This window comes from Bactrocera tryoni, chromosome 4 (genome assembly GCF_016617805.1).
Source record: "Bactrocera tryoni isolate S06 chromosome 4, CSIRO_BtryS06_freeze2, whole genome shotgun sequence".
NCBI classification, from domain to species: Eukaryota; Metazoa; Arthropoda; class Insecta; order Diptera; family Tephritidae; genus Bactrocera; species Bactrocera tryoni.
In genome coordinates this window covers 48,850,550-48,875,869 of record NC_052502.1, presented here as the reverse complement: position 1 = coordinate 48,875,869, position 25,320 = coordinate 48,850,550, and the positions used below count along the sequence as shown (strand labels likewise).

Here is a 25,320-nt window from a genome sequence, read left to right as displayed (position 1 = left end):
TTATGCCTAATTCTCAACAGTATATCCCCGAACCAACTCCATCGTGCATTTTCGAGTCCGTGTTTAGAGTATTGGGCGTAGCTAACATACCTTTAAACCAACCATGTTTACTTTGAACCTTCTTTCCCAGTTTCATGGGTGGGCCTTGCCCGAAGGTTCTATATTTAAATTCTCCTGCAGTAAATAGTCGTCTCGCCGATTTGTCTGCGCAGTTTTCAACGAAGTGTTCTAAAGGTGTCGGTTTCTTAAAGCTTCCGTTATGCATAGCGCACCGAGCCTTTAAACCCTTTCCATCAGTTTTCGGTAGGTGAATTTCCGTACACTCGACACCTGTCCACCATACTACTACACCGTACAGCAGAATTGTTCTTACAATAGCTGCGAAGTAGCACCAGTGCATCACAGAGGGAGATAGCCCCCAGGTTGTAACGAGCATCTGCCTGCACACATATATAACATTGCTAGCTTTTCTCATTCTTTCTTAAGCGTTGTGCTTCCACAGCAGTTTGCTGTCTAAGACTACCCGAAGGTACTTGGTGAGGTTCTTGAGAGAGAGTTGTATCGCTTTTTTCAAAAAGAATCTCCATAGAGGGCCTTTGTACTTTCTTGTGAACACAAGCAGATCCGCTTTCTCCGGATTCAACTTCACATCCGCTTGCTTTGCCATGCTCATGGAAGCGGAGATAGCACTCCACCTTTCGGCGTACCTCTACAAACTTCCTTTCTGCTCTTATCCATCTAGAGGTCAAAAGGCTTGTGATCCAGCGTTATATAGCAGGATCAAGGCTTTCAGAAATGTCCAGGAATGCTTCAGGAACGTATTCCTATTATTCAAGAGCCTTTTCGATATTAAATACCAGTATATGGAGTGCAGTCTCTAATGATCTGCCATTCGTATATGCGTGCTTGAATATGCTTCTATGAGGCGCTACGGCCCTGATGAAGGGTCAGACGATTCACAAAAACAAATGGAAAGTTATTTAGTTTAATGTACAGGCCTTGACGAGGAAGAACATAGATGTCGACGCACTTATTCACTATAAACCAGGTAGCTCTATAAACTGACGCTTCGTCCACACCAGTGAGGTCTTTGTCATCGTAAAGAATCTGATATTTTAAGCCAAATATAGTCACGTATGAATTATCTTGCATATATTGTAGCGCCATAACGTGCAATATGATATAATAATGATATGTATGTACATATGTGATACACATACTTGTATACATATGCTTCCTCGTAGCATTGTCATGCTTCAATTTAGCGTCATTATACTACTGTAATTTGAAAAGTTTGTAATTTTCTTTGTTGAATACCTCAGCACTTGCTGTTTAAGTTGTTGTGCTTAATTTCGATTGTGTTAACGGGATTTGAACATGCAACACTGTTTTTGTTTTTTTTTTCTGTGCACCTACCTAAGGGTATATTAATGTCATATTGATTAAATTGGAAAAGTTGTCTGTTATTAAACCAAAGAAGTGCTGAGTACTTATTACTTTTTTGTTCGAAATATGGCATAAATACTTTTGGTGGTGCTTTGTGATTCCAAGATATCGCCCATATTCGATCGAAATAAAATTCTTCAAAAGAACCTTTTGTATTCGTGGAGGATTTTAATGTTGCATTTTTCTCACATGGTTATGTCAGATTATATGATAGTCCAGACACATTGCCAATATATATCATATACAAGGTAAATCATTGTCAATATACCCATTATTTAGTAATCTCACAACGAGTTTATATGGTCGAGAGAATTATTGTTAGGCAAAATGTTTACTGTTATATCTTATCTCGTTTATGAGTTTTTAAATATTAATCTAAAAGTTCGTAAATATAATGTTATGTAATATTACTGTATATATGATTTGTCAAGATTAGTTTTGGCGAACTTTATAATTATTATATGTTAGAGAATGTAACCACGCATTAATTTTTTTCATTATGTAAAATATTTGAATCCTCATCTCTCCCAAGTCGCAACTAATTACAATTATAAAATTCCATAGTAAATTTTATTCGCGATAAAACGAACTTTTTTTCTGAAATTTCATTGAAATGCGGTCAGAGAAATATCTTCCATTTTTTGTAATGTAAAATAATGCGTTTTTAAGTTTCTAAATATATTACATATAAACATATCGGCATATGCACATATCTAATAAATGCATATGCGTGTTTGTTAACCGTTTGCAGTACAGCACTGCACGCCACTGCGTATGAGTAATATTGATTAATTTCATTACACATAGTTATTTTCTTTAACACACTTTTGATTATATTAAAGAGCTTTAACAAATTATGCAGCAGCTAACCAAGCGACCACTCAATTCATATTTTGTTCTATTTACTATCTGTTTACTAAAGAAATATTTTTTGAATTGATGACTACTTCGCGTGAGTGCTTCAATGGCAGTTTGCTAGTTTACATCTTCATTTATCTTATGCTTGCCGTAATCATCTCTATACTGCAAAGGATATAAAAGAAAAGGCGTAAAGTTTTCATTGAATAATAGTAGAATATTTATTGCGAGCGTAAAAAATTAGTAGCTAAATGCATGTGTTTACAATCTATAAATATATGTATACAGCATACACTTGCTGGCATATTCTTGAACAAATTCTTATGGCAATCATAATTTTTAGTATGTCGCTTCATGTTGCTACAGAATATAATAGATTTGCTCACCTAATAGTTGCTAATCTCCAACCTAAAACTAATCAAGATAGATTTCAAGTTATATACAGAAAAGTGTTCAGAAACGCGAGACGAGTTGAATTCCTAGTGACTATTTGTGGCCCGCCTGTTTGTTCGTCGGGCAAGCGATAAGTTCAATAAAAATTCAGATGTCGTGATGTAACTTGGTACACGTCCACAACGGTTATGTTGAAAACTACGAAATGTACTATAACTCACGAAACAAAAATTTTGCACACATCTTAGAACCGCTGATATCGGACCACTATAGCATTTAGCTGCCATATAAACTGGACGACCGGAATCAAGTTCTCGTATGGAAAGCTTTTTCATTTGACGTGATACTATCTTTAGGAAATTTATCATTGATTATTGTCTAAGGCAATGATGCAATCTTTAAAGAAATTGTGCAGATCGGAGCACAATAGCATATTATAAGAAAAAATTATTAATTTAAGGAGACATCTTCACCAAGCACTTCTTCATACTCTCTAAAAATGGAAGCAGGCAAGAGTTATAGCAAGAGAGCCCGACATCTCTCGCAAGTGTATTCGCATGATTTTGGTGGAAGTTTTGGGTATGAATTGCTTTCTTGCTCGGCTCGTCCCGATAAAGCTGAATATTTTTCAAAAAGATTACCGTAAACAGGTCTCTTTGAACATACTAGAATTCCGATCCCACATTCATGAAGATCATTATAACTGCCGATGTGACATGGGTTTATAAGTTTGACATGCGAACAAGTCAACAGTCACCGGAGTGGAACCCGTTTTCAGTCGATCGAAGAGTTAAAACAAAATTCGTTAAAGCAGCTAAAGGCCATCCCAAAAAGTGCTTATGAAAAGTGTTTCGAGGACTGACAAATAATTAAATATTTTGCGTTTTATTTAAAATCCGGTTAATTTGGGGTACTTTTTTTTCATAATGTATACTAAGGACCAGGATTGGAAAATTTTCATTCAAAAATTTTAGATTAAAAATTATTTTTTAATGTCGAGAAATTTTTATTTCTTAATCCCGATGTTGGGATTAAAATCTAAATTCTAATTTTTTAATCGAAGATTTTAAACATTGAAAATTTAAAAAAATGTTTAGTCTTAATAATATTGGGTTTAATTTTTTTTTATACCGAATTAAAAAAAATTGTTATTTTTTCCTGTATTTGGGATTACAAAACAAAAAAGAAAATTAATTGAAGTGTTGATTCAATTTTGTATGCACTGCTTGCAACCCTGCTAAGAACTGAAGAGAAATTTTCTTCCCTCTAGCTGCCAAAAATTAAAATTAAAGATTTTCCTAAGTGTCTTATCATTTGCACATAGTGTATAATATTTTATTTTTATCGAATGGTGGCAACTCTATTTCAAAATACATATATTCGAATTGTAGATTCTCAGAGCAACTTCAATATATTATTATGTTAACTTTTTTATACCCTTAACAGTGTATATTAAGTTTGACACGAAATAAAACTCAGAAGGAAAAGATAAAATAAGTACGTAAACGATCATCATGAAAACCTAGTGAATTTAGCCTTCTCCACCTGTCTTTCTGTCTATCCGTCCATCTGTCCGTCTCTCTATATATTCGCGAACTATTCGCTCAACTATTGAGATATCGAAATTTTTGCGTTGTATAGAAAACATTTAAACTCCACATAACCATACTCGTACGCTGTATACATGTACTTATAAAATATATACATATATAAAGTTAGATTAAAAATTATAGCCACTGTCTGCCTCTCGTTCCATTACAGACGACGATTACGGTCAAAAAACAGTATCCGTGCTTGTTGATGGCATCGAAACGGACTTGGAAATTATCGATCATCCTGCCTGTGAAATGTCGGTAAGTAGTTGTCCAACAAACACCACTCACTGGACGGAACGACACATTCCTACTAGCCATTGACACCGTTAGTCGTTCATCGTGCGCCATATAGAGTGTGGGTAATTGCCAGCATTGCATTGTTGAGTTGTCGCTTAGTGATGTTGAGCTGAGTAGGTCAAGTTCTCACTTGAGTGAATATTTAGATGCTGACGACGTTGACGGCAAGCTAGCCGCCAACCTGCAAAGTTAAAGCGCTACAGAAAGTACATACATGTACATGTATGTGTATATGTAGTTATATGGATGCTTACAAATGTAGAGCATGTTGTTGACATAGAAAAAGAGCCAACAATCTTACGATATATAAAAACAATAACCTTTACATGAGCATGCCTTGACGTACATACATGCGCACATATGTGCATGCGAGCGAAGACATATAATAAATATATGTATAAATCTACGAAGTTAATTGTAGTCGCTTGTGTGTAGGCGAGACAAAGCTCAAATGTATGTGCATGTGTGTGCGTGTGTTGTCGAATGTCATTAACACTTTGTATGTTAAGCGACAATAAAGCAAAAACAACAAAAAAATATTGCTTACTCCCACAGCGTAGAACATGGATGCTCTAAAGGCAGCAATACAAATATACTACTGTCATATGTATGTGTTTGTATGAGTGCAAAGTATTTACGATGTACACAATATGATGTTTTATGTGTGTGTGTAAGTGCTAAGACTACTCGCACCGGTTATCAGCACAGCGCCTGTCATCGCAACATGTTGACAATGCGCACACATAACATACACATTCAGCCTCAAGCTGGTTTTAATTCACTGAATCTCCCAAGCGTCGTTGCAGTAGAATGTACATTTTTATTGACATTAATAACAATTATCGCTGGCTTTTATATCATCTAAGTAGCCGGCTTTTTCAATTTATTCTCATTACTACCTATATTTTTTTATCCTCATTGTCTTTTTAGACGGAAGCCTTTTGTTCGACCTACAACATCGATTTATTTGTGGTTGTCTACTCGGTCGTAGATCGCAATTCCTTCAAGGCGGCCGAGAAGGTTTTGCAGTATTTGAAAGAACACGAAATGTTGCTGACACGTGGCGCTATTTTAGTCGGCAATAAAACGGATTTGGAGCGACATCGTGAGGTTAATCGGCAAGGTGGGTATAGGGTGATAAAGTACCACTATTTATGTTATATATCGTCATACCCTTAAATATAAAACAACGAGTCATCAAAAAAATCGAATTGAGTTTTTGAGCTCACGATTTAATACTACATATTACATATACTTGTATGTAGCACTATATTTTCTGCTTCCACTGTCATATATGTACAACTAATCTACAAACATATTACCATATAACCAAAACTCAATTTTTTTTTTCACTATGAGTGGTTTCTATTATATAGTTTCTTCTTCGCCTGTAAACTTATGAAAAGTGATCTTATGTTATTTTGCATTTTAGGTGACGATATGTAGATCTCTGGAGCACGAACTGTTTAACATTCGAATTTATGATTATGAGACATTTCCTGAAATTGTTTTTAATGATGCTGGGGAATGGCATTTTGTTTTGAATTTAATGCACTCACCTATTCTCCACATAAGCAGAGAGCTAGATAAGTTTAGAAAAGTATATATATGACCTGGTCTACGGGAAGGGGGCTTAGGTGTCGAAAAAAAGGAGAACAATTAATGAGATAACGAGAACTGACGATTATTTTTAACCACTTTTCCCAGAAAACTATTTTTCGCACGTTAGCTCCCTTTTCGTAGACCAGGTCACATATAGTATATACATGAAAAATCCCAGTAATTCCATTAGTATTTCTACAAAGGATGGCTATGATGAAAACAAAAAAAGAAAAAGTTATGTTTTTTTAAAAAACATATCCCCACAATTTAAAATCTATGCCAAGAAACAAAAAAGTTGCATAAAAATTATCTGAATTTAAAAGGTTCATTATTTGGCGGAATGTCACCTAGTCTCTACTTGGTTTTTCCAACGGAGTAGAGGTCTTCCCTTCCTTTACTTCCCCTGCGGGTACTGCGTCGAATACTCTCGGATCTGGAGCATTGTCATTCATTCGGACGAAATTATCCAGCCAGATGTATGGTTGTCTCGTACAGCTTATCGTTCTATCGACTGTGGTATTTGCCATTTCCCATGCTCAGAGCACCATAAATCTTCCGCCGAACTTTTCTTTCTGTCCATGCCAATGTTAGCAGAATGAGGGCGATGAATGACTTATAGAGTTTTGTCTTTTTTCGTCGAGAGAGGACTTTACTTCTCAATTGCCTACCCAGTCCGAAATAGCATCTGTTGGCAGAAGTATTTCGAGACTAACATTGTGGCTGGTGTTAATGCTGGTTCCAAGATAACGAAAACTATTTACAACTTGGAAGTAAGAACTGTCAACAGTGACGTGGGAGCCAAGTCGTGAGTGCGACGACTTGATGATAGGAGATATTTTGTCTTGCCCTCGTTCACTACCAGACCCTTTTTCTTCACTTCCTTATCCAGTCTGGAGAAAGCAGAGAAAAAGTAACACGATTGGATGTCTTTTTGTTTGAAACCTCGTTTAGTATCGAACGGATCAGAAAGATCCTTCCCGGTCCTGATGAAGCTTTTGGTGTTGCTCAACGTCAGATTACACAGCCGTATTAGATTTGCGAGGATACCAAATTTTTCGTACTGTCGTAGGCGGCTTTAAAATCGACGAAGAGGTGGTGTGTGTCGATTCTCCTTCCCCGGGTCTTTTCCAAGATTTGGCGCATGATGAATATCTGGTCGGTTGTTGATTTGCCAGGTCTAAAGCCACACTGGTAAGGTCCAATCAGTTTGTTGACATTGGGCTTTAAGCTTTCACACAGTACGCTTGATAGAACCTTATAGGCGATGTTGAGGACGCTTGTTCCACGGTAGTTGGCGCAGATTGGGGGGTCTTATTTTTTGTGGATTAGGCAGAGCAATCGTTTGACATGCTTTCGTCCGACCATATTTACAAAGAAGCTGATGAATACTTTTTATCAGTCCTTCGCCGCTGTATTTGAATAGCTCGTCCGGCAATCCATCAGCCCCCGCAGCTTTAATGTTCCTGAGATGTGTAATTACTATTCGAACTTCTTCTTGGTTGGGCAATGGAACGTCTACTCCATGGTCATCGGCTGGGGAATCGGGTTCACCATCTCTTGGTCTTATGCTTCCATTGCAATTCAGCAGGTTGGAGAAGTGTTCACTCCATAGTTTCAGTATGCTATGGGCATCAGTCACTATCGATTGTCCCGGTTCTCTGCCAACAGGTACAAGGGTTTCTATAAGTATATTGCGATATTAGTTTAAAAAGTGCCGAAATAATCACGAATAACCAATATGAGATGGTGCATTATCGCACTTTTTTTTCAATAAATTCAGATATAGTAAAATCGAAGACTTCACTTTTAGAGCCTCACAAAACGACGCGTATCAAAAATATTAATAAATAGTTTGACGTGAAATTTAGCATAAATATCACCAACAGTACTACCAACTTACAGAAAAAAAAGTTTGCCGATTCGAAAAACACGCGAAGTATACATTTAAAATTCAATTTGATCTCAGTAGTACTCTTGTAGAACCCCCAGAGGTTATCTTTTCACAAATTTTTCTTGAGGAGAATTCTGCACCGGCAGTTTGAAATACTTGGTTCCAGGATCGGACTATAAGGTGAATGCCTTAGAATTCTCCAAACAAGCTCTCGCAGCTTCTGGTGCGTCACTATCCATGTGATAAGTCAAAAATAAGCCGCTTCTTGGCGATTGTTTCCTTCAGATGGTCCAATTGTTGGTTCGAATTAAGAGGTTGTCTGTAAGGTAGCAGCTCATAATAGATGATTCTTAATCGCACCAATCAAAACTACCGTTTGTGCCGACTCACCGGGTTCGAACCGGACCATTTTTACTTAACTTTGCCGTAAGTGATCCATTTTTCATTTCGAAATCGACGATTACCATTAGTTGATCGATATTTTCGACAATTCGCTTTCCAGAGTACTGGAAATCTTTGACATCAATTAATATTGAATTAGGAATCCACAAAACGAAATTGTCCGTTCACATTTTCTGCCGCCTAACATAACTCTCGACTTTATCGAAGAAAAACTGTAATTTATGACGCATTGTCTTAGAAGTTTTTTTTTTTCGATACGAAGTCTTGTCTTTCTAACGCCATATGGTGTGAATACACCAGATGATAAACCTCCATTGTAAAAATCGAATAAAACTTAGTTCACATCTGGTCATATATAAATAGAAATGGAAATATTTCAATAATTCAATAAAGATTTCATACATTGAACATTTTTTTTCTAGCTGGACGTAAATTGGCTAAAGAGATTTGCTGTAAGTTTATTGAAACCTCCTCCGGACTTGATCACAACGTTAACGAGCTACTGGTCGGCATTGTCGCGCAGTCCAAACTGAATCCACAGCGTATACGTAACCTCAACGAGCGCGACCGTCAACGTCTCAGCCTGCAGAGTGCAATTCAAAAGCACCGGCACATGCATATAGCGCCACGACGTATGGTGCGACAGGTATCCATGTATCACGCTGACGACGATGTCGATGATGCGGCCGACAATGAGAACAACGATGGTAGCCGAGCTGGCGTTAGCACCAACAACGCCGACAACATTGATGAAAATCAAACGGCCGCTGATGAAGGCATTGGCACCGGCAGCGAACGCACCGTCAGCACCAGCCTCTCTTCAACCGGAATGGGCATCAAACTGGCAACCACGAAGAACTATGTACAACGCACGAATAAGCGTACGCTCAATCTGGAAAGCATACTCAAGATGGGTGAAAGCGAGTTAGAAGATGAAGAAGAAGCGATACAACGTCAACCGGCACTTACAAAGCAACAACAGCAAACGCGTCCACTAAGCAAATTCGATATGCTGCTAGCTGGAGGCAAGAATAGCTTAAACGCATCACCAAAGAATCGTCGATTTTACGGCAGTGGCGCGGTGAGTGGTGCCATCGGTGCTTTTACAGGAGGCAGGCGCTGTGTTAGCGATGGCTCAACCAGTGACAATTACACGGAGAGCAATGATCAGCTATTGGACGAAGGTAATCGGAAGACAGTGTCCAAGTTAACGAATCGCACGAAAGTGTTTCTCTCTTCAGTGCTAAAGTTCAAGAAGGCGGTGAATATGCGGCGAAGAAACTCTTCGAGTTGTAGTGATTTATTCGTTATATAAGAGTAAAGGAAATAAGGTATGGGCAAAGTATGATATTTGTTTAATAAATATTAAAATATTCAGTAACCGTTTAAATGATTTTATATATATTTAATTCAGACAAAAATGGTTTTCTGATTGCTGAAATTCATTAAGGTATTTAAGGGTATTAAATCATTTTTTATTTAACCAAGCCACGAACATAATTCATCCAAAAATCAAAAGCAAAAAAAATGGCCATTGAAGCATCCTACAATAAATAATATTTTTTGGTAATTAGTTCGTTTGTCTATTAGTCTTTCATTCCTTTGTTTTAATGATCACAAGTTAGTCTTAAAAATAAAGTTTGTAAAAATCCTTCAAAAATACATTACGTCTTCATAATAATTTTCAAATGACTGTTAGCGTATATACTTAGATGTAATAGATGCTCAAAATCGTATAGACTTCAACTTTAGTACTGAAGGATTACCAGCTATAGGCATTGGACGCAACCTATACTGTTAACCTCTTTAAGGGACAAACCTAACCCAACCCAAACTAACAAAATGAGCGAATACAAATGAGCAAACGAAAAGCTCGTGTTGCCACGAGAACCGAGAGTGACCCTTGCGCAGCTTTGTTTTGGATACTGTAAACTATTAAACTCCTTCTATGTTCAGCGTGCAACGAGACCACGCATGAAACTAACCACCTTTTTGTATGCCCTGCTAACCCTACACATCTGACAACCCTCTCCCTATGGTCCGACGCCTTCGGAACAGCACGTTTCCTGGGCCGACCGTTAGATCACCTCGATGAAAATTTATCTGAACCTTACCGTCTTAACGGGGATTAGGTAACTGTTACAAAAACAACAATAACAATGAAAGTGGATCTAACAAAGCAAAAAAACGAGAGTTATACTCATTTCAAAAATGGCTCTTGACAAAGTGACGGCATTTAAAAAAAATATTTTTGCTTAAACTTTTGATCGGATTGTCACCAAGTAATCTCTCATTTTGAGAAAACGGTGTTTAAAGATAAGCTTATTGTCATTCAAATGAGGATGTAAATAAAATGGTTTTACTGCCCTACTGTCATGACATATGCTGGCATACTACCGGTGCCTAATAAGACCAGATGGAGGTTCAGTTTAATTTGAGGTGAAGTGTTCGTCAAACAGTCATTGAACTGTTAAGACGAGTTCTAAACAGAGCTATACAGAAGCATAGGAGGTGTTCCAGTGTTCTCATGCCTACTTTCTTGCAGTTTCTGTATGTATCGTCGTTACTAATGCCCATTCGGCTCGCATGTAATGCCAGTATTTCTGACCTGTCATTTGACCAACAACCTTCCTGCAGTCCTTTCGAGACCGTGAGAGTGTTTTTCTTTAGGGTTATTGAACATAATTTGGCGATCTCGCATGTTCTTACTACATTCCATCTCAAACTGATCCGTCTGTCACCATCTATCTATCATCTATATTGTTTTGCGGAATTCTCTTCTGGCTTGGAACCCAGTATATAGGCAACCGTTTTCCATCAGGAACTACATACATCTACGCTCTCTCTGCTTCTAGGGACATTCCTTAAGGTTATGCGATGTGAGTTTATTGCCTTAATTGCCTCCTGGTTATCGACGAATATATTGATGGTCTTCATGTTGTGTCCTGCGCTGTCATCTATCTCCGACAAGGAAGATAATACAGTATTCCGGAAACTTGAAGATTCGCCTAAGATATAGCTCCGAGCAATAGATGTAGGGGTCATTAGTCATCCATCAAAATATTGTAAATTCCGCTGGCAAGTCAAATGCTCAATCCGCTCTATTCTGATATAACTTGAAACCTTCTCTCATAAATAAAACGTGAGGATATATAGTATATTTTATCCTCCAATCTCTTGTTTATTGCGCATTGCCGAAAGGTCCAATTTGAAAAATTAATTTCAATTTTCACTATGAAAATGTGCAAAAACATAAATGAATTTTTTCAAAATTTCAGGTGTGCATCTTAAGGGGATATATATTTATAAACTTACCCATAAACTTCCTAAGCCAGTACGAAGAGCAGAAAATCAAATTACCACTTGATATATGATTCACCTACAGAACTTTGACTAATATCACACGCCGAAATGAAGTCAACTGGATACTGACTGCGCTCCTATACCGACTATCAATACTAGACAGGAATAATTAATTAGAAAATCCTCAGAACAAAGAATAAGTAAAACCTCGTTATATTCAATAAAATAAGACATAGGTAACAGCTGAGGGCAGGTAGACTACGTATACTATACCACAGATGTAGCAGAAGATGGAGAGCCTTTCAGAATAGAAAATAGATTAATGATATCAGATTGTGAGTTACACAAAATATAAAGAAAGAGAGATGAAGCCATTATGGGAGATCATTGGAGCAGAAAAATGAAAACAAAATATCCTGGATATCTAAATTTATAGATACATTGTCTAGAAACCAGTTAATAGTTCTACGAAAGTGTATCTGACAAAGTAAAAGCAAGAACATCAAAAATATCTCTTGTTCGTAAGTTTTTAATCTGATAACAAACTAACCTGAAAGTAAAATGTAAAGCAACGAATTGTAATGTATAGTATACTAGTAATGGTAATGAAACTAAACATTTTAGGAATTTTGAAACAGGGATTGCATATCAAGCACACATATTTTATCAACAACTACCACGCATACAATTTTAGAATCACTATGAATGAAGCATTGAAGGCAGCGAATGAAACAGGAAAGTAATCATCGGTGCATAGATTTTATTTTAAAATACTTTTAAAAATCGCAATTGAACTAATATCAAAACTGTAATGAAAACACCGACTATATACCTTCACTACCACTATTAAAAAAGATATATAACAAATACCAATAACGCAATAAGTAACTGCAGAAAACACAAGTTTTCGACGAACGCGATTTTGAAAACTCAACGGAACGAACTAACTATACTTATGAAAGCAAATTGATACTCTAAAAACACACATATATATAAAATAAATGTTTAGCATTCGATTTAATAAAAAACATGTTTAGAATATTTCATATTTAGCAGTAAACGAGCACGACAACTTTTTGAAATGCAAATTTTGACGATATGAAATCAGCATAGAACACGCAGACTGTAGTTAGAATGGGAGGTAATAAAAAATCGAAAATAACTGCTTTTTATAGCAAACTAATAACGGTAATTAGTAAATCAATAAGCAGAAATGAAAAATGGAAAATGAAACCCAATAATTTCATACTATTTGTAAATAGGATTTGTACATTTCATACTTTCCTAAAACTTTATACTTTTTCCTCACAATATACATATATATAAGTATATATATGGTATATATATAGATTTACGAAAATATAGAATTAAGCATATGTTATATGTAACAATTACAAATTAAAAACAAATAATCACAGGAGACTGAAATTGCATCAAAAATTATGAATAATAATACCTAATAAGCTGCGTTTATAAAAGGCATTAGGCTAAAAGTATTTTCAAATTATTTCAATAATAAAAATGCAAAATTAAATCAAATAATGAATCAATTTATATTTTAATGTCAAAATATTAATAATAATAATGTGCAATAAATTATTTTAAAATTCTAAACTTATTCTTCAAAGTCTATGTCCGCTTGATCCCAATACACTTGTGCCAACGTTTTTTCCAATCCTCGAAACAGTTGTTAAAGTCAATTTCCGGAAAAGCCTTCATTGCGTGTAGCGATTCACGTTTAATGTCTTAAATTGACTCAAAATGGTTTTCCAAAAGTGTTCGTTTAAGTTTTCTGAATAGCCAGAAATCACACAAAGCTAACTCAAGCGGCACAATATTGGTTGAAAATTTGTCGAAAAACTCACGAAGCATCAATGCAGAATGCAACGGAGCATTATCAGCCCACAATTCCGCCCTCTTTTTACAAGTAGCTTCGCGCAAATCACACATAACAAACAAATAGTATTACTTGTTGGCAGTTTGTCCGGTCGTTACGAAATCGGAGTGCATCACACCTCGATAATCGAAGAAAACTGTCCACATAACCTTGATTTTTGATCCGCTTTGATGTGTTTTTTTCGGCTTCGGGTCACCTTTGCCACGATATTCGGCCGATTCTATTTCCAGATCACAAGCATAGATCCAAGACTCATCGTCTTGTAATAATATGTTTCATGACAGCCTGTGGTAGTCGGAAAGCATTGTTTCAGAGACGTTATTGCGACACTGTTTGTCGAAAAAAGTGACTGATTTTGGAACCAATGGTGCTTTAACTTTTCTTAAGCAAAAACTATCTTCCAAAATGGTTTTCTCCGATCCTTCCGACATCCAAAAGATGGTAGTGAGATATCTAACTATTAATCGTAGAACCTCCAGCACCAATTCCAATATTTTATTGATGTGTTGATCATCAGTCGACGTTGATGGTCGTCCTGGAAGTGATGCATCGTTGGACCGCCCTTCTATAACTCAGCAGATCTTCCTATCCAGTGGAAATATTTCCATTTTATTCACTTCCATTTTGCATGCAAGGAAGTGAACTTGATTAATGTCTATAGTATAAAGCCTCCTCTCTCTTCCTCAAAAGCTTATTTAAGCATTCGTTAAATTTCATACTGAACGAAGAAGTTTATAGCAAACGAATCATGGGAGTATAAAGAGCTGAATCAAATCGGACAGCAAGCAGAGGAAGGACCACAAATATTATTTATGGATTAACACGTGTTTATGTGTGAGTGGGTGAAGTAGATAAATGAATAGATTAATAAAGCTTAATACTTCGGCTGACTGCTTGCTCTAACTGTCGCTTCGACCGCAAGTTCAGACCGCGCTATTGCCTCATTCCGTTGAATCCGAATTGTCTCCCTCGAACCTCCCTCTCCGAGCTTCAGCACGTTCTTCTAATTTAGCAAAATTTTCGTTATTTTTGACTGAAGCAAGAGATTCTTATAGGGTGTAGCAAGTGATGGTAGCCAACAAGTATTATTCGTTGAGTAGGTCTACAAAAATTACTGTAAGCAATATATATAATGATTTTGATAATGAAAGGAAATCTATATCAGCAATGTGGGTACATTTCAAAAACAAATATTGGTGTGTTCCTATACGTTGGACAGTCACAATTTAATTATTTTACTAAATATTTTGAATGATATTCTCAGAACTCAAGTTTCAAGGTTTCTTAAAAGTCGAAGACTATTTCATTTTTGATTTCAAGAAATATATGCATAGGCGGTAAACATGTTAAAAATAAATATTAAGTTAATTATCAATAAGAAAAAATAAATACCGGCAACGGCCAACATTGAAATAGATTTTCCATTTGCTTCAGTAGTTAAGTATATGAAAATATGAATTATATAAAGAAAAGCTAAATCAAAATTAAAAATATTATATATATACTTTGATTCAATGAAAACTATTATATGTATACAGTTACAGAAATAATTTCTGAAAACCAGTAAAAATTCAGTTATTTAAACTGTAAACTACGAGAGAAAATGAAACAAAATTTGAATTTATTCAATTCTAAATGTGATATAGGTCGGTTATCTCAAATGCTGCATTGCATAATAATAATTTATATTGATGTTATAAGTGTTGTTCTTTTCAAATATTTAGTATTTGTTGTAAAGCTGCATAACGCTGGAAATATTTTATAATTATTGTACAAAAATAAATTACAATAACAAAAATATATTTTACCTATGTACATACATATATTGCAATTAAAAAGTTATTTAGACATTAACTAATTATTAACAAGTATCAATTTATAATGTATACTACAAAACTTGTAAATAAAGAAATGCTATAATAAACAAATTTGAGGCTTCAGATTTTTTGCTCAAACTCCAATTGAACAGCTTCAAGTATATAACTTTTTAATATTTCTATCAAACTTTTAGCCCAAACTGACTATTCCAGCAAAATACGCAAGACAAAATATTAATGAAACATTGAAAAATCTATTGAAATCACGTTAAAAGAGTAATAAAAAATATTATTGAAGTATAAACTGATTTTTTCACTAAATTTTAGCATCTAAATAACAGCTAGTTTTTTCTGTTTCGATTAAATTGTAAACTTTCCTATTTTTCACAAAGCAGGAAGTAACCGAAAAATGTTTCAAAGTGAAGAAACAATCATTGTGACTAGTAATGCTAAAACTCTGAATTCAGTCCGAAACGTTCCATTGTCAACTTTAAACTTGTTGGCCTCTCAATTTTTCGAGTAAAATCACAAGAGAGAGATGCTTAAAAGAGAAGAAAAGCATGGACAATGCTTTAGCAGAAATTTAAGCAGAGTATTTAGACTTTAGATTCATATTCCAAATGAAATTTACTAAGAACACAAATATATTTAATAATTCGGAAAAGTGGCAACATAGCCTTCTTTTAGAGTGATAGAGAATCACAGAAGAGAAGCACGGACAACATTTTACCTGAATTGTAAGCAGAGTATTCATACTCAATATAAAATTTAGTAAGATATGTAAGTATAGTATTTGTATATGTATATGACCATACGGTTAGGTAAGTATAACCCCTTATGGTATGTAATGAATACAGAATTTAAAGTTAGGCAAATCTTGTGTGAAGGCATTGCAGATGAAATCATAATATATAAATACACGAGGATTATATGATAAGTACCAAAGGCAAACACAAATTTTGGAAAAATGACAACATAGCCTCCTTTTAAATTGATACTTTTTACCCAGCGATACTCGAACTTCCTTAAACTCTCTGCTAAATAAGTTTTCTAGAGGCAGTCAGAGTAGGCCTACGTGGTAAAGATAGCCTTCACATTCAACTTGAATTTCTAATTAAACTTCCAAACCTTATGTTAGAATTTAGAAACAAAAAATCTAGAAGCGAACTAAATCTTACGAAAATTCATCAACCTGGATGATGACAGCAATTCGTAGTCTAAACCAACCAAATTACTTTTGGGAATGTGTTCACATGTTAGATGAGCTGATTTTCTTCGCCAAATTAAGTCGTTTTTTCTGCAGTTCAACGTCGAATCATTTGGCATATTAGATTATTTTAACAGTTTTGCTCTTCTCAGGTAGTCGAAGTGTTGCAAACCTTGTAGATCCCAGAAAAGGGTTATTTTCACGTTTCCGGGCGTAAGCAACATTTTCGCTTTTTTCGAAACCACTTCGCCGAATGAAGACTTTTAATTGTTGCTTACCCTTTGGTATATATTTAGAATCTTCATTGATAGTGATTTGAACTTGTGGGACAAATTCTAATATTTCAAATTCCTGTGATATTGTTTAACGACGCTGTGATTGCAAGTTCAAATATTTTCACTTTAATGTAGTTTCAGGCGTTTCTTATACTTCGTTATATCATAAACATATACATACTCGTATGTGTATGATATCGACTTTACTCTTATTTACTAATTTAATATTTTTACAATTCATTCTTAATAATAACAAAGAAAGTCATAAAGACTATGTATTAACATTCCAGACACTCTTGGGAAATTACACAATGATTCACATATTTTGTTGCCAAGTATTTCCGAACTATTGATATTAAATGCTGCATGACTATTTTGCAAAAACACATAGATAAGTGTATATGTATAGCGTATGTAAACGAAAATATAAATGTTAAGTGAGACAAAGCAAGAAGAACAATCGTTAAAACGTCATTAACTAAACTTCTGCTCCAACTGCTATTAGAAGTTTTCGAAGAAAAACTCCAGCAGTGAAGGTTTTCGATTCGGTACTCGCCGGTGGAAGCAGAGGAAGGCCTCCAGGAAGCCAGGTTCTTCTTCACCTAGTTCTTCCAACGGAGTGGAGGTCTTCCTCTCCCTCTGCTTCCCCCGGCTGGTACTGCGTCGAATACTATCAGAGCTGGAGTGTTTTCGTCCATTCGGACGACATGACCTAGCCAGTGTAGCCGCTGTCTTTTAATTCGCTGAACTATGGCAATGCCGCCGTACATCTCATACAATGCGCAAACATTTATACCGTTTGGTAAAGAGTTACGACTTTCTAGTAGCCTAACAGCACAAATATCGCTCTGCTGTACTCGGAGAAGACCTGTAAAAGCAATCTAAAATACATCTTGATCCTCTTGTAGAAGTATTCTAAAATACATCTAGTACTCAAAGGAGAACAATCAAACCCACGGATGAAGACAATCAAATGATAATTAATATATTTTTATGAAAATTGTTTCTAACAATAGTTGGCTTAAAAAATAATGACAAATTCAGACTTAAATACATTTCAATACAAATTCTCGAAGCATCGAAGAGTAATAAATATTTCGCTAGAAACAGTCCGTCATAAAAGGTTGAATCTGGATTAACCAATAAGTCCAGCGTATCCGTATTGGCTTGAATAGACAGCTAGGCGATTTCTTCAAGCAACAAATATAATTTTTATTACAATGTACATAAGTAACTATGAATGTTCCCTAAATGTTACTCATACACACGTACGCCCTATTCAAACTAACTTAGGTTTACAGAAAATTTAAGAAAATTTTCATTATTTTTTATTGAAATGTTTTATATATAATTTTTGTTTTTGAGAGAATGGTGAAGAATCAAGTGTAGTAAAAAGAGTCCTAATACAATTTTCACTTTCAAACAATTTTTACAGCCGTTAAATATAAGGAAATTAATTTTCAGACTTATTTACCCAACTCCAAACATTTTCATTAATATATACATACATATATACCATATTCAATTACGCCATTCACTTCCCTTAGGTCTGTAAGTGGATGCAGACAAACTACTTTTCCGCCCAAATTCAAACAATGAGAAGTAGTTTTGTGTTCAGTTATTATCACAATTCTTTTAGGCTGAGTCATTGAATTTATTATTTGGCTACTTCTTTACTTTCTTTCTTCTAATATTCGCAGACAAATGACTAAATCTTGCAATTACAATGCTCTCCTTACTTACATAAGTATTATTTCTCTTGTGAGTCTGCTCCACTCGCGGGAAGGGAGTTTATATACAATGCAAGCATTAAGAGTACTTTAGGCACTTAAGACCGTAAAGACTGAAAATAATAAATGTAGTTACATTACGAATTTATTGGTTGAAATTAGGAGTGGATGACCGAGTGCATTACTGGTAATTTTATACTCGTGCAAGTTTCAGCTAATTTTATTAATTGTACTCATACGAAGGATATTGAGGAAAATTGGCAAAAAGTACTTATTAAATTTGAAAAAAAAAATTTACCTAAACTCAAGCAAATATAGTGAATTTCCTGGTAAAAGGTGATTTTGTAAAACAAACTTTAATGAGTAATTGAAGATTTGTATTTTATAAACATTAACCCTCGAGTAGTGAACTTAAAAACTTTTCTCACAAAATCGCAGTGCTCAGCGATGATGATGGCATAATAAAATTTCTACGTTTTTCAAATACAAATCTTTATAATCGCCATCGATATAGGTATACCAGTATACCAACGATTAATCCAATTTTCCATACATTTGTTATAAGCATTCAGCGGATTTCGATTTATTTCGGATTCGGATCATTTCCATAGCGCCAACTGTCCAACAATATAGAAACAGTTTCGACTTGAATTCATAAGCACACGTCTCATGACTAGTTATTATGCGTTTGATGAAAGAGTCCTCAGCTACGGCGGCAAGCACCTCTTGTGCAACCTTTACTTCACATCATTATTACAAAGGATTAATGTGTGTAATTTGAGTCATCGACACGTTTCATACACAAAACATTAACCAAAATGTTTTCAGTCGATATATAAAAGCGGTTGAGATCCTTTGCTATCACTCTGTTGACAACACCCCGATTTTCAAGTACTGATTTGATGTTATCGTCCTGAACTGAGCTGAATGGACAACAGGCGCGAGGCAAGTTTTCGATCACTTCGCCTCCTTTACTGAAAGCCTTGTGCCACTCAAATGCTTTTGTAGGATAGATACCCAAAACACATCAACATGTGCAACATTTTCACAGATTCCATAGCCGTGATTCCATTGGAAACACGAAATTTCGTTGTTTAATCTTTGTTCCATTGTTAAAATCGCTAGTCAAATATTTGGCGTTGTATATATTTGGCGTTATATACTAATATAAACTAAATGCATGAAAGACTCCACTTTTGATGACGACCAATGAAAACGTAATTAGGACTATGATTTAAGAGCATGCATCTGAAATGTCCGGTCCCTACATTAGCAAGATGCCTATGCTCAGCTGGTTGATGTCCTCGTAAAAGTAAAGGGTAATATCAGCGCCGTCCAAGAAATACGGTGGACGGGACAAGGACGGAGACGAGTAGGTCCTTGTGACATTTCTTAGGGCCCATAAAAAGGAGCGCAAATTCGGTGTGACATTTGAGATGAAAGAGAGACTTCGTCGCCGCGTACTATCATTCACCCCGGTGGATGAACGTCCAGCCATAATCTGCATCAAAGAGAAGTTCTTCAAAATATCCTTGATTTGCGTCAACGCTCCGACGGAAAAGAAGGACGATGTGACCAAAGATGCCTTCTATGAACGCTTGGAGCGCACCTGTGGGAGCTGCCCCCCTACCACGATGTCAAAATCAAGCTTGGCGACTTTAACGCTAGTTAATGCTTGGCGACTTAACGCTAGGGTGGGCAAAGAAGGTATATTTGGTACCAAAAATGCAAAATTCAGTCTCCATGGTGAAACGTCTTCAAATGGGTTGAGGTTGATCGACATCACAGGGGTCCGGAATATGATTTCTGTAGTACTAGATTCCAGCATAAGAAGATTCATCAAGCTACCTGGCTGTCTCCGGATCGAAAAACTACCAACCAGATCGTTCATGTTCTGATAGACGGAAGACACGTTTCCAGTGTTTTAGACGTGTGTACGCTATGAAGTCCTTACATTGAGATACAGAGAGATAAGTGCCCTCAATATCGCATATTAGGTCTTTTCGATGCAAGTATATGAAAGACTGAAGCCCACCGTCAACAAACTAATTGGACCTTATCAGTGTGGCTTTAAACCTGAAAAATATACGATAGACTAGATTTTCCGGCCGTGAAAAGAAGATCGACACACATCACCTCTTCGTCAATGCAGCCGCTATGCCTGAACTTGGTATCCCCAAAAAACTAGTACCGCTGTGTAACCTGACATTTAGCAACACCAAAAGCTCCATCAGGATCGAGAATGACCTCTCTGAGCCGTTCGATACCAAGCGATGTTTTAGACAAGGAGACTCCCAATCGATTGACTTCTTCAATCTATTGCTGGAGAAAATAATACGAGCTGTTGAGGCGTGCACCGATAATATTTATATCGGTCAATGGAACGATGAACTGTGCGAGACATTAAAATAGTTCAGCGAATCAAGAGACACCGGCTGCGCTGGCTAGGTCATGTTGTCCGGATGAAAGAGAACTCTCCAGTATTGAAGATTTTCGATTAAGTACACGCCGGTGGAAGCAAAAGAAGAGAAAGACCTATACTCCATTGGAGAGATGAGATGGAGAAGCACCTGGCTGCACTTGGTATATCGAATTGGCGCCAAATAGCGAAAAAAGGAAACGACTGGCAGGCAGGCAGTTGTTAACTCGGCTATAACCACGTAAGCGGTATCTACGCTAGTAAGTAAGAAGAAAGCATGTTAATAGTAGTTAGTGGCAAAAATAGTAAAATCGGGTCAAAACTAGCCCTAACTCACATATTTTCCCGAAGGAATTTTCCGGACTTTAATTCTTGCAAGTTGTAATAGTATAAAATATTCGGTTATAACCGCACTAAGCCCTTCCTTACTTGTTTAACTCAGAGTTTAATCAGAGCTCCTTAAACATTTGAGACGTGTTCATAAACACAAAATCTTAAACTCGAGCCTGTTTCACAACGTAGCCATAAATATGTATATTCATCATCGATATTCAACTGCAACACATAAACTTTAGCCTAGATACCTGTATCTGAAGATTACTTAGCCAAATATATTTAAGAAGACTTATCGATATAAATCACATTTTAGTATTCCCGAAATTACCAGATTAAAATTCAATACTTTGAAACAATAATCCTTTATATGTGGACTTTCTTGTTCACTTCAATCTCCAATAAAGCAAAAAATGTCTAACCAAATATACCTTTTACCTAGTTTTCCAAATTCAATTACACTTGTGAACTATGTACATATTTTATGTTTAACACATGCTCCGATTCACCAAAAGTGTATACCTAAAACTATGCAAATACATATGTATGTATGTGTGTGATTTAGCCATAAAAGCAATTGTGACTGTCTAGAAGGGCAATTGATGTTGTCTGCCGGTTGTCGCCCTGCGGTCTCATCACGACAATTTATGTGTGCCCCATGAAATATGTACATCTTTCCATACATGAATCACATAAACTTTTCCATACATATGTACAGTATAATATATGTATTTCGCATATATTAGCCATGAATTAGAATTCATGTGCCCCGTTTGACATTTTCCACCTGCTCCAGGTGACTTGCACATATTTTCACGCCAAATTGTAATATAAAAGAACTGTATCTCATACAGGTAATTGTATTACATTCTCACAGGCACAGATATTACGTGGACTGTGGTACATGTTATTGGAGCTATTTGCACATTTGAGATCCCAAGGCAACGCCTCTCTCGTATGTCACTCTTTTTCGTATCATTTTCGCCTGCCCTTAACCTGATTTATTGTGCTCACTAATGACAATCTTTGCTACGATTTTTTCATTTACAACCTCTGTTTTTATGTATGTATGTATGCATATTTCTTAGTTGCCTATTTTCTTAGACGCAACAGCTCACAAAAATAGCTACACTTTTCTATGTAAATACAATGCAAAAGTTCCATCGATTCTTATTGCTTACAAAATATGACCAAAGTTCTTACAAAAATAGTAAGACTTTTTTCTTAATATTGAAATTCTTATTTCATTCTTCAATATCTATGTCAGCCCCCGCAAAGTAATCTCTTTTGGCCCCAATATATTTATTTCAACCTTTTTTTACAATTCTCGAAACAGTTGTTAAATTCAATATCCGGAAAAGGAATTGGGAGTGCATCACACCTCGATAATCGAAGAATAATAACTATGATTTTCGACCTGCTTTGACGGCCGTTCCCACGACAGTCGGGTCTACGTAACCGAAACGGACCCGGATATTTATCCAGCCAAGGACTGTCAACCCGGCAGAATTCTGCCGCTACAACAACAACAACCTGCTTTGACGGGTTTTTTTCGGCTCACCTTTGCGACGAGATCGTAAGCATAGATCCAACACTCATCGCCTTGTAATAATATGATTCATGACAGCCTGTGGTAGTCGGAAAGCATTGTTTCAGAGACGTACTTTCACTTTTCTTACCATGCTAATCATCATAGAAACGGAGAATTATAGATACATATTTTATCACTCATTCATTCCCAAAACTTGCATTTAACGTTAATTTGGTTCGGTGGCTATTTTTTTTAACAGACGTGTAAATAGAATTTAGACAAAATAAAAAAGTCAGATAATCACATACTCGTATATTTCAGATATATATGTATGTAAGTACACTATATACATATATAAGAAAATATACAGACATGCATATACTACATGTGTGCATTGTGAACCTAAACTGGGACTAAATGTACACCTGTGACTTAAAATACGTGACTACTTTAGGCTTGGCGAGATTTGCTAAATCGTTTTCTCTGGAGTATATAAAAACATACACATCCACAATTTTTTAAATGTATGTACGTGTGTGTGTGTATGTGAAGGTTTTCGCAAAAGAAATGACAGCGCCAAACGTGCATAAAATATTAAATAAATTGCATAAAATGTTCCTACTTAACCACGATTTGAGTTATAATGCTGTTGTACATTTTATATGAATTAGATTTTTAGAAGTAAACGCGCGTAAAAAGTGTTTTAAATATTTTAAAGGCAGGGCTACATATCATTTAATGTGAGTGTACTTATCTGATTTTTCTTAAAGAAGAGGAAATTCGTTTGAAATAACATTTGAATGAGTACTTAAACTCCGTCTTGATTGAATGATGCTGAATTGGGAAGCCGTGAAGGTTAATGGTTTAACTCACTACCGGTTTCGTTTTAGGATGCCAGACCACTATAGAGTTTTTCAATTTGAACTTGAATGTATTAGAAATGCAATCATACTACTTGTAGAGTCAGCAAGTTTTAAGATGGCAAGCATTCATTTCGATAGCAAAGCAGATATATCGATATATCAAATTACCGACTATACACTTTAGATTACTCAGAGATTAATTGGACGCTAAGATGATTGCGGGATCAATGCGAAATCAACTGCAAGGCTAAAGAAGGTTGCCAACTTTTTTTACTGGACTAGGACTCTCGTGATCGACTTGTGATCAAATACTACTTAAGCCCTCGAAGCATTATGAAGAAACGTAGTTGAGGGCTTCGAATGAATTGGAGACTATTGAGCTAGTTACAATCCGTTAAAAAGATGCATATCTTGGAATCAGGAATTCGGCTTATTAGTGTTTAATTAGTGACTAAATTTAATACTTTCTCTTGATGAAATTAACTTGAATATAGTAAGGTTAATTATATAAGCACTTTTCCATAGCTGTTCCATTTTTTCGCTACCATAAAGATGACTGTAATTACTTGTATCTTGGAGATTACAGTGATCTGCTTAGATACAGCTTGTGAAAGAACGGAAGCCGCTTGACCTTCCCAAGCGATATCGCTTCGCTCTTGAAAGTTTCCAAAGAGATCCTACGTTTCTGAACCAAATTTTGTTCAGCGATGAGGCATTTGGAACAAAGAGCAACCTGAAAAGATTCAAGATGCTGTCATTTCATCCAGCAAAAAACATTGTTTAGTGTGCTTTGTGGCACGGTGGAATCATCGGTCCATATTTCTTCAAAAATGATGCCGGTGAGAACGTAACCGTCAATGGTGATCGTCATCGCGCCATGATAACAGACTCAGCAAGACGGCGCCACTACCCAAACATCACATCAATCTATGAATTTATTGAGAGAACACTTCCATGAGCAGATAATTTTACTTTTTGGACCGGTCGGTTGATCATCTTAACAAATTTGATCCGGACAGATAAAAACACTATCTTTAAATATTACTAATTTTAAATATTTTAATACAACTCTTTACTATCAGCTTCTAAATAGGCGCCTGAGCCAACACAAGCATTCCACGGTCACGGCTGAGATATCCTACAGTGCCTGTTTCAGTTCATTTTTGGAGCCACATTCGACGTCATATTCGTCATATTCATAAACCCGCAGTAATGATACGTTTGGTGAATGTAGGGTCTTCAGACGCATTGTCAAACATCTATTTTGCAACTTCTACTTGACATCATTTTTGGAAAAGATTGAGCTTTTTTGATACGAGTCAAACATTGTTTCGCTTTATACACAAAACACAAAGCAAAATGTGTTAAGTCGACCCATAAGGATGTTGAAGTCCTCTGATGCCAAAACGATGATTTTCAAGCACTGTTTCTTCAAATTTATATATGGTACGAGTACATGGA

General features: G+C 35.9%; 1 protein-coding gene across 3 annotated transcripts in view; it reads left to right on the top strand.

The window, feature by feature from the left end:
- LOC120775261 overlaps positions 1-12,274 on the top strand; it is a 53,508-nt gene extending 41,234 nt beyond the window's left edge. For 2 of the 3 annotated variants that reach the window (XM_040105345.1, XM_040105343.1), the window contains exons 9-11: positions 4,459-4,550; positions 5,520-5,712; positions 8,907-12,274. In XM_040105345.1, the coding sequence (XP_039961279.1) occupies positions 4,459-4,550; positions 5,520-5,712; positions 8,907-9,799 (1,178 nt within the window). In that variant the 3' untranslated portion in view covers positions 9,800-12,274. The remainder of the gene's footprint in view (positions 1-4,458; positions 4,551-5,519; positions 5,713-8,906) is intronic. The other variant, XM_040105342.1, reaches the window with a different exon arrangement.
- Positions 12,275-25,320: the final 13,046 nt, after the last annotated feature.